The sequence below is a fragment of the Nicotiana sylvestris genome, chromosome 2 (genome assembly GCF_000393655.2).
Source record: "Nicotiana sylvestris chromosome 2, ASM39365v2, whole genome shotgun sequence".
Lineage (NCBI taxonomy): Eukaryota > Viridiplantae > Streptophyta > Magnoliopsida > Solanales > Solanaceae > Nicotiana > Nicotiana sylvestris.
Genome location: NC_091058.1, coordinates 21,842,547 through 21,852,623, shown reverse-complemented (window position 1 = coordinate 21,852,623; position 10,077 = coordinate 21,842,547). Strand labels below are relative to the sequence as shown.

Below are 10,077 nucleotides of genomic sequence, written 5' to 3'. Positions count from 1 at the left end.
ACCCTTCAGAAACTAAACAGAATGGAAAGGAGTTCAGAAGAAGAGACTGAAGTAGAAGAAGAAAAACAAACGGAGGAAAACTAGAGAACAAATAACAAAAGAAAAATGAAAATACCTAAACGTGCCTCGGACCGTAAAAGGTGGTGATGGATCTTTGAACCCTAAGATTCTTGGCTCAATCTGAGACTAACCGTGTGTTTTTCATCAAAACACACGGATACCATCAGAATGAACCTAAAACTTTGAGGAAACCCCAAATTGGAAAATTTGGAATTTTTAGGGTCAAGCTCTGATTCAAGATTCGAGAAGCTCGGGCAACATTCGAGGGGAATTGACCCGGGATTTAGGAAGAGGGGGTCAGGGTGGTTCTGTGGTGTGATTTTGAGGTGGTTTGGGTTGGCGCCGCCGGGCAGAGATGGTAGGGAAATATAGACAGCGGATTAGGGTTACTTTTGACCTCTGAAGCGGAAGGGTGAGAGAGACTATGAGGGGGGTAGGCTCGTTTAGGACAGTTATATATAGGAGGGGAATCAGTTCCGATCCGTTGGATTAGGAACTATCAGTGGCTCAGATCAAGCCTAACGAAACGACGTCGTTTGGCTTTAGGGTGGGGCGGACCGGGTTAGGGGACGGGTATTGGGCTGGGTTAAGGGGTGTTTAACACTTGGGCCTGGGACAAACTCAATTGTAACCGCCCAAAAATCAGTTTTTCCTTTTATTTCAATTCTTTTTCTTTTTCAATTTCAAATTCTTTCTTTTCAAATTAAAAATAAAATCCTATATTAATTTTTAAACTAAATTAACCTACCCAATTATATTAATCTCTCATCATAGTATTTACAATAATTAATTAAATCCTAAATTTAAAGAAAACCATAAAATTCAAAATTAAAGAGTAAAAATGCAAAAATGAACTACTTTTTTTTGTGATTTTCATATTTTATAAAACAAACTAATTTACTAATTAATCTAAACAATGTAAAATTAAACCCTAAATGCAATGCATGATATTTTGTATTTTCATTAATTAAACAAAAATGAAAATGCACAGACAAATGCAAACAATTATCAGAAAATGCCACAAAATTCACAAATATTGCAAATAATGAAAAGAAATTATTTTGTTTTGAATTTATGGGAGTAATTCATATAGGGCAAAAAGCACGTGCTCACAACAGCATTATTGGTGGTGGAGAATGAAGAAGGATATTGTTGCATATGTGGTTCAGTGTTTGAATTTTCAGCAAGTTAAGTATGAGCATCAGAGGCACGGTGGTTCATTTCAGAGGATTTAGCTTCCCGAGTAGAAGTGGGAGCGGATCACTATGGACTTCGTTGTTGGTCTCCCACGGACTCAAAGGAAATTCGATGAAGTGTGTGTTATTGTTAATAGGCTGACCAAGTTAGCATATTTCATTCCTGTAGCAGTCTCATATTCTTCCGAGAGGTTAGCTGAGATCTATCTCCGGGAGATTGTTCGTCTTCATTGTGTGCCCGAGTCTATCATCTCGGATCGAGGTACGCAGTTTACCTCCCATTTCTGGAGAGCAGTTTGGCGAGAGTTGGGCACGCGGGTTGAGTTGAGCACAGCGTTTCATTCTCAGACGGACGGGCAGTCCAAGCGGACCATTCAGATTTTGGAGGATATGCTCCGAGCTTGTGTCATTTACTTTGGAGGCTTGTGGGTTCAGTTGTTGCCTTTAGCAGAGTTTGCCTACAACAAAAGCTACCAGTCGAGTATGCATATGGCTCCTTATGAGGCTGTATATGGTAGGCGGTGTCGATCTCCGGTTGGATGGTTTGAGCCGGGAGAGGCTCGATTGTTGGGTACGGATCTGGTTCAGGAGGCCTTGGACAAGGTCAGGATTATTCAGGATAGGCTTCGTACAGCTTAGTCCAGGCAAAAGAGTTATGTCGGTCGCAAGGTTCGAGATTTGGCATTCATGGTCGGTGAGCAGGTATTGCTTCGAGTGTCGCCTATGAATGGCGTGATGAGATTTGGGAAGAAGGGCAAGCTTAACCCTAGGTTCATTGGCTCGTTTGAGATTCTTGATCGAGTGGGAGAGGTAGCTTATAGACTTGCATTGCCGCGAAGCTTATCAGTCGTGCATCTAGTGTTTCATGTGTCCATTCTTCTGAAGTATCACGGCGATCCATCCCACGTATTAGATTTCAGCACTGTCCAGTCGGATAAGGACTTGTCATATGAGGAGGAGCCGGTAGCTATTCTAGACCGACAGGTTCGTCAGTTGAGATCGAAGAGTTTTCTTTCTGTTTGTGTTCAATAGAGAGGTCAGCCCGCCGAGGCATCGACCTGGGAGTCCGAGTCCGATATGCGGACTCGTTATCCCCATCTTTTCTCCAACTTAGGTACTTCCTTCTTATGTCCGCTCGAGGACGAACGGTTGTTTTAGAGGTGGAGAATGTGATGACCCAAAAAGTCATCACTTGTGTTGCAAGTGAATTCAGTATTTTGAGGCCTAAAAACCTCCTTTTTACCTTACCTTGATTTACGTGTGTGGTCCGAACCTATATCCGGAAAACCTTCTATGTGAAAATATGAAAAATAGAAATTTTAGAGTTAAAAATTTGATTTTGGTTGACGTTGGTCAACATTTTGAGCAAATGGACCCGGATTTGTGTTTCGACAATCCTGGGAGGTCCGCAGTAAAATATGGGACTTGGGCGTATGCCCGGAAATGAATTTCGAGGTCCCAAGCCTTAGAAATCAATTTTTGAAAGAAATTATTTTACTGAATTATCTAAGAAATAAAGAAAAGAATTATTGTTTGAAACTAGTGTTATCGGGCCCGTATTTGGTTCCGGATTCCGGTACAAACTTGTTATAGTATTTGAAAGATAATTGTAAAATTTGGTGAAAATATAGTTTATTTGATGTGAGTTGGACTTTCGATCGAAGAGTTATGAACTTTGGGAGTTCTTGATGAAAATGTTGAGTTTTGAGGTTTAATTCATGATTTTACATGTTATTTTGATGATGTGATCGCACGAGCAGGTCCATATGATATTTTTGAGTTAGTATGCACATTTGGTTTGGAGTCCCGAGGGCTCGGGTAACTTTCGGGTAGGTTCCGGGGTGTCTTAGGCTTAAAACATAGCTATTAGAGGTTCAGAGAAGTGCAAATCTCTGAACCTGCTAATGCGGTCCGGATTGGTTTTTGTGTTGTCCGCACCGGTGACTGTGCGACCACAGTTGATTTTGTGCGGTCCGTACAAGTTTACTGGTTGACTACAAAAGCTTATATCTTTTGATCTACAAGGAATTTTGAGATGATTCAAAAACGAAAGTTGTAGCCCTTCGTGTCTAGTTTCCAGAAAGGTAAAGAAATAACAATTTGGACATCTGTAGAGAATGTTATGTCCAAATTACTAAAATATATCACTGCAGTACACAAGAAGGGCTGTGGGGCCGCAGTTGATTTTGTGCGGTCCGCATAGGGCATCTGAGAGTAGTATATTTAGACGGAATTTTCAGTTAGTTTTCATTTTTCAAAACCCCAAAAACATAAGAGGCGATTTTTCAAACAACCTTTCTTCTCCAAAACGTTGGTAAGTGATTTCTAACTCATTTTCTTCACTCCTTAACATCTTTTAACATGATTTCAACTCAAAATCAATGATTTTCATGGGAGAAATTGGGTGTTTTTGGTAGAACCTAGGTTTTTCAAAAATTAGGGATTTGGACCTCGATTTGATGTCCGATTTCAAAACAAATTATATATTTGAGTTCGTGGGGGAATGGGTAATTGAGTTTTGTTTCGAACCTCGGGTTTTGACCATGTGGGCCCGGGGCAATTTTTGACTTTTTGGGTAAAACTTTGGGAAATTCATTTTCATGCATTCAAATTAATTCTCTTAGCATTTACTGATGTAATTAAGTAACTTGTGACTAGATACGAGCGAATTGGCGGTGGAATCGAGGGGTAAATCTATAATTAAAACTTGAGTTGTGTTCGTGGCATCGAGGTAAGTGTTTGGTCTAACCTTAGCTTGAGGGATTAGGAGTTGTGTCCTACTTGTTATTTGCTTCTTGTTGAGTATGACGTATAGACATGGTGACGAGTATCTATACGTTGGTATCGAGCATGACCGTGAGTCTTAAATTGCAACTTGTTGTGTTCTTAAATGATATTACGGACGCTTTAATTGATGACTCTCGCTAGTGAGTAAGGAATAAGTTTGTTTTCGTGGGAATTACGAAGTTTGAGTATTGGTGATAGCTGAAATGGTTAGATGTTGGATTAAGATTGGTTATAGTTGTTTCTCCCTGGCCGGGACGTATTTATTTATGTTGTCGATTCCCTTGCCGGGATAGTGTAGTTCGTTATTGATCCCTTGTCGGGACTATGGTTATGATTATTGTTGACTGAATATTTGGAACGGGTTGCGCGCCACAACATTTTTATATATGGATCGGGTTATACGCCGCAACAAATATTATGTTGGATCGGGTTGCACGCCGCAACAAATATTATATTAGATCGAGTTGCACGCCGCAACATTGTTATATATGGATCGAGTTGCACGTCGCAACAAATATTATATTGGATCGGGTTGCACTCCGCAACATTATTATATATGGATCGGGTTGCACGCCACAACAAATATTATATTGGATCGGGTTACACGCCGCAACATTATTATATATGGATCAGGTTGCATGCCACAAGAAATATTATATTGGATCGGGTTGCACGCCGCAACAATGTTAAATGATAAGGGATCGGGTTGCGCGCCGCAACACTATTATTAATGTTTTGTTGTAGATATTGAATCGTTCTCTCATATTTCTCTTAAGTTTTTGCTGGATTTGATATTTTCCCCGTAGCATGTACCCCCTCACTTTTAAATTGTTTATTCCTATTTATTTTCTATTGTATATTATATAACTGCACAGGTTTATCTAGAGTCTGGTCCTAGCCTCGTCACTACCTCGCCGGGGTTAGGCCAGACACTTACCAGCACATGGGGTCGGTTGTGCTGATGCTACACTCTGCACTATGTGCAGTTACCGGAGCAGCATTTGGGCAGTAGCACTTGGGGAGCCAGCTTTCAATCCACTCAGAGATCCCGAGGTAGTCCTGCAGGCGTTCGCAGGCCCGGCGTTCTCTTCTATCTCTTTATATATTCTGTTTTCACTTGTTTCCGAGACAGACTGTATTTCCTTGTTCAGACATTTGTATGTAGTATTCATAGACACTTCGTAGATATTGTGACACCGGTTTCTGGGTAGAGATGCATGTTGGCATTTTCGTACTGATTTTGGTATTATATTAGTCTAAGTCTTCTGCTTAATGTCATCTCTCGCTATTATTTAAATGTTGATCACCTATTAATTCAACTCGTTAAAAGGATGAAAAAAAATGAAAGAGTTAGAATTTCTATATTTCGTGGCTAGCCTAACTTCTACGAATAGGCGTCATCACGACCCCCGAGGATGAAAAATCCGGGTCGTGACATATATATATATACATATATAAAGAAGAAAAATAAAACTTTAATATTCATGTTGATATACACAAAGAAGAAAAAAGTTGTGATATATTCGATTTTATAGACTACGGTATACAAACAACACAATTATTTTTATTATAATACATATAAATATTAAATAACTATATATAATTTCATATAGATATACAAAGAAGAAAAATAAAATTTTAATATACATGTTGATATACACAAAAAAAGAAAAAATTATATATATACATTATTCGTGTAATATACATTTATTGGCTACTTGATGTCAATATCTATGACTAGTCTTTTTCGGTTAATTATATGGGTAGGTTGTCACAACATGCCAAAATCCCTAAGTACGGAGCTTTTAGCATAGATATCTAGAGGCCCATACTGGGGGATTTGCATCTATACCCGCTTTTTGGGTCACGTTTTAACTTGTGCCCGCTTTGTAAAAAAAATTGCAAGCGTACCCACTTTTTCCCATAACTTTAGCATACGGGGCTGAAGTAGCAAAGGCAATCACGCAAAACTTCAGCATTCTAGTAGACGGGTCTGAAGTAGCAAAGGCAACACGCTGAAGTTTTTTTGTCCTGGATAAGATGCTGAAGTGATTTAGTTCATTTGTAAAAACTTCAGCACTAAAATAGCTGAGGTTTTTTTGTCTTGGATTCATTAGTTTTGTCATAAAACTTTTTAAAAAACTTCCGCAGAAGATGCTGAAATTATTTAGTTCATTTGTAAAAACTTCAGTACTAAATAAGCTGAAGTTTTTTTGTCCTGGATAAGCTTTTTCAAAAACTTCAGCAGAAGATGTTGAAGTTATTTAGTTCATTTGTAAAAAATTCAGCCCTTTTTTTATCCTAGATTCATTAGTTTTGTCATAAAGCTTTTTCAAAAACTTCAGCAGAAGATGCTGAAATTATTTTGTTTATTTGTAAATACTTCAGCACTATATAAGCTGAAGTTTTTGAAAAAGCTTTCTAACATACTAGATAAATAATCACCTTATTCTTTCATAGTGTATTACTACTATAAAATAATCAGATTGTCAACATTATCTAAATCATAAATTTTGGAAACAATAAATGTGAAAAGAACATAATTACGTGGAAATATTCACAAATTATTATCTACTAACTTACGTAATTATTTATAATTTATTTTTAAATTATCTGATAAACATATTTATGACAATCATCTCATTAACTGAAGTTTCATAGCAGCACCAACAGCAGCAGAAGAAAGAAGAAGAAGAAGAAGAAGAAGAAGAAGAAGAAGAAGAAGAAGAAGAAGAAAGAGGAGGAGGAGGAGGAGAAATGGGATGAAATTGTTTAAAAAGTGGGTACAAATTAAAACTTTTTAAAAAAATAGATATAGATTAAATGGGGGCGACCAAATAAGATGTCTCGTGCAATTTTTACGCCCATACTTGACACTTACGTCCTATTCTAGGCCCATACATGTCATGTTCCTCTTCCTCTAAATCCATCACAAGGAACTGTCTCCTGTTTGTACGGAGAGAACATGAGATGGCGACAAATGAGTAAATTGTATGGTCCTCCCCTCCCCAAAATTATGATGATATTCAGAAGAAACAAGTTAGGAAATAATAGCAACTCACTTTGGGGGGCTCCTCAAATCTACCCTTAGATTGATGTTTGATTTTCTAAAAGATACCTCCCCTTAATTTTTTCCCTCACCATCTGCCTATGTAATAACAGCAAAATTACTTTTAAAACAAACATCCACATTGAGGTGGCATGTTTTATTATCTCAACAGAGTGTACAAATACGGGCTCGATGAATTGATTATTTCAAGTCAGAAAGATCATTTGTAGTACTGAAATCATTATCTAGGTAGGTGAGATGTCCCTGTCATTAAATTTATACAGAACTTTTGGTTATCTTAATGCCATGTGACAAGTCTCTTGAAACTCATCACTTCATCTCACAAGTTATAAATGTGCAATACAGTACTCATCAATTTTACGCTTGAGATCTTCGTCACACAGAACAATAGTCCTTAAGTTAGAATTGAACCAAGAATTTAAACTTTCAACTTTCAACTCTTGCACAAGGAGAAGCAAAAGTTATTGAATACATTCTCGACCAAAATTCCAAGTATAACCTAAAACTATACACCTTACACGAACAAATAGAACTCAATCTCATTTTAAAATTTCAGAATTGAAATCTTAAAATAACATATTCTGCCCCCCCCCCCCCCTACAAGTTCATCTTGGATCTTCTGGCAAAATACGTTATCCTTCTTTATAAAAATGGCATGATCCAAAGTAGGAATCTCAACGCATCTAATTTGTTGTATATAACATGGCAATACTCCCGTACAGACTCTTTCAAAAACTTACGAGATGCTAGTTCAAAATCGATATTTTAACTTCCTTGAATATTAAAACCATCTTTAAACATTAATTATGAATATAGCAAAAAACTCTTTCACTTCTGAAGAGTAGTATTGCCATTCTTTTTTGAATAGATGAAATATAATATATCAATAGCGATTGATCAATCGATCTATTATGGCTCAATCCCAAACTAGTAGGAGAGAGTCCAATATATACACTCAAAATCAAGATTACAATACTATAATTTTCCTCTCTCAAAAGAATCTTATCTATCTTTAATATTAGTCCAATGCACTTAACCAACACTCTTGGGGCTTATAACGGTTTCTCACACTATCCTGGCAATAATCATAAACTACAAAGTTTCTCTGCACCCAAGCATAATCAATCTTCTGTTTACTTGATAGGTGCCAAGCATTATATTGATCCCACCAATGCTGTATAGTGGTGGAAACACAAGCAGGGAAAGGATCTTTCCATTGACAAGCATCTAAAATAAAATCCTTATAACTTGCTATAAATGGTGCACTTGTCCAGTTTATCTTGTCCAATCCTCCTCTAGTAGCCCAATTATCTGCATTCCATATGCTAGAAAACACGTACATTGGCCTCTCAGCTGGAAAAAAATTGTTCGTGTGATTCGCGTTCTTGTATACCCTTATCGGAACCTTATCAACAAAAAACCTGCATTTAAAAGAATTTTGATCAATCTCAAGCCAATTATGCTTAATTATTTGAATCTTCTAGATCCATCAAGTTATGTACAAATCCATTTTCATGAGATTCTTGACGTTAATTGTAATTTAAAATGATAGTTCTCTCATCAATCAATTTGTTCTAAAGTAAGCATTTTCCAAAAAAATTGTTACCATAGAATTGTGGTACCCTTATGTGATTAGTGAAACAAAATTTACCGCCGAGCGATGTCATCAGAATTAAGATACTCTATAGGGATTTCTTAATAGTGTGAGGACTTTTGAGGAAAACTTTGCGGGATTGGTGAAAAACAGACAATATAAGGTTAAATAGAGAGAAAAAAACAAAAACTACCTAGAAGTGAGAAAAGGACTTACACAATTTGGTGAGAGTTCCAAAGAATGGAATAGGTATGGAAGTCTTGAGTGGGATCAAACCAAAGAAGATGCCTCATCTCACGTCCACCACTGCCATTATTGTACACATTGGTTTGAATAAGATAAGGTTGTCCTGTTCTGTTTCCCAAGAACTCAAAATCTATCTCATCTCTCAATGGCCCTGCCTCCACTTCCGAACACATCTGCACCCAATATAAATTAAAATCCCCATTACACCCATTTGTATATAGTACTATTGATTTGTCATTTCATGCACAAATTTTCTGAACTTACATAAAAGGCTGTCACAACACCAGCAGAGTCACCTCCTACTAATTTCAACTTTGTGCTAAACCAACCAAATCTATAACTCTGCTTAGTAATAAACCCACAATCTGTATACCAAGAACATGAATATTCATATGTTAAGAAAAGAAAAAAGAATGTAAGAAATGATATGCATTAGAATTCTTGGGGTTTTTTTTAATCACCTGATATTTGGTCTAAGGTGAGATACCAGATCTGTCCATCTTGAGAAGTCTTGAAATGTGTACCAGGACAACTTTTACTAAAGTTGTTTTCAAATGCACCTTTGATGAGTTCAGCATGTGAGGATGAAAAGAGTGCAGCCATTAGTGCTGCAGTGAAGAAAAGATCAGCCATTGAAGAAGCATTTCTCTCCATGGTTTTTCTGAATGAAGCTCGATCAATTGAGAAGTGAGAAAAGAAAGGCTTCTCAGCTGGATCCTTTAGGAAACACGACGTTTTATTAATTATACGCGGTTTGTTACCTAAGGGCAGAAATGGAAATGAGATTCTTGCTCATTTTTATTACTCTTATCTTTTAACCTCGAGAGACGAAATAAGGCTGAGGCATATATATATAGGGGGGAAAAGAAAAAAATGATTTATTTCAAAAAATCATTTTGAAATTTTTTTTCTTTTTTTTTTTGGTAATGAAAGACATACATTAATAATTAAGCGTCATTACAAATATGGACAATTCTCGGCGACATGGTGCTTGCTTTGTCTCTTTCAAAAGAAGATACAACAAAAGAAGGTGGATAATAAAACAAGTTTAAATCCCCAAAAACTTCAGAGTTGCTCCCTTTCTTAGCCAGCTTGTCTGCTACTTCATTTGCCTCCCTAAAGAT

At 37.1% G+C, this 10,077-nt stretch overlaps 1 protein-coding gene across 1 annotated transcript; it reads right to left on the bottom strand.

Annotated features, from left to right (window-relative positions):
• Window positions 1–7,917: 7,917 nt before the first annotated feature.
• LOC104220154 (probable xyloglucan endotransglucosylase/hydrolase protein 8) lies at window positions 7,918–9,738 on the bottom strand. Its single transcript, XM_009770972.2, has 4 exons — window positions 9,415–9,738; window positions 9,218–9,318; window positions 8,924–9,126; window positions 7,918–8,534 (listed from the first exon to the last, which is right to left on the bottom strand). The coding sequence occupies exons 1-4, from the start codon at window positions 9,605–9,607 to the stop codon at window positions 8,132–8,134; spliced, it is 900 nt and encodes a 299-aa protein (XP_009769274.1). The 5' UTR covers window positions 9,608–9,738; the 3' UTR covers window positions 7,918–8,131.
• Between the last annotated feature and the right edge of the window lie 339 nt (window positions 9,739–10,077).

What these genes read in the sequence shown, in the direction of transcription:
- LOC104220154 (XM_009770972.2), bottom strand. Translation starts at nt 9,607, where the DNA reads ATGGAGAGAAATGCTTCTTCAATGGCTGATCTTTTCTTCACTGCAGCA. An exon ending in CACCTTAGACCAAATATCAG is followed by an intron (nt 9,319 to 9,414) that starts GTGATTAAAAAA and finishes CTTGGTATACAG; the next exon opens with ATTGTGGGTTTATTACTAAG. An exon ending in TGGAACTCTCACCAAATTGT is followed by an intron (nt 8,535 to 8,923) that starts GTAAGTCCTTTT and finishes TTTTAAATGCAG; the next exon opens with GTTTTTTGTTGATAAGGTTC.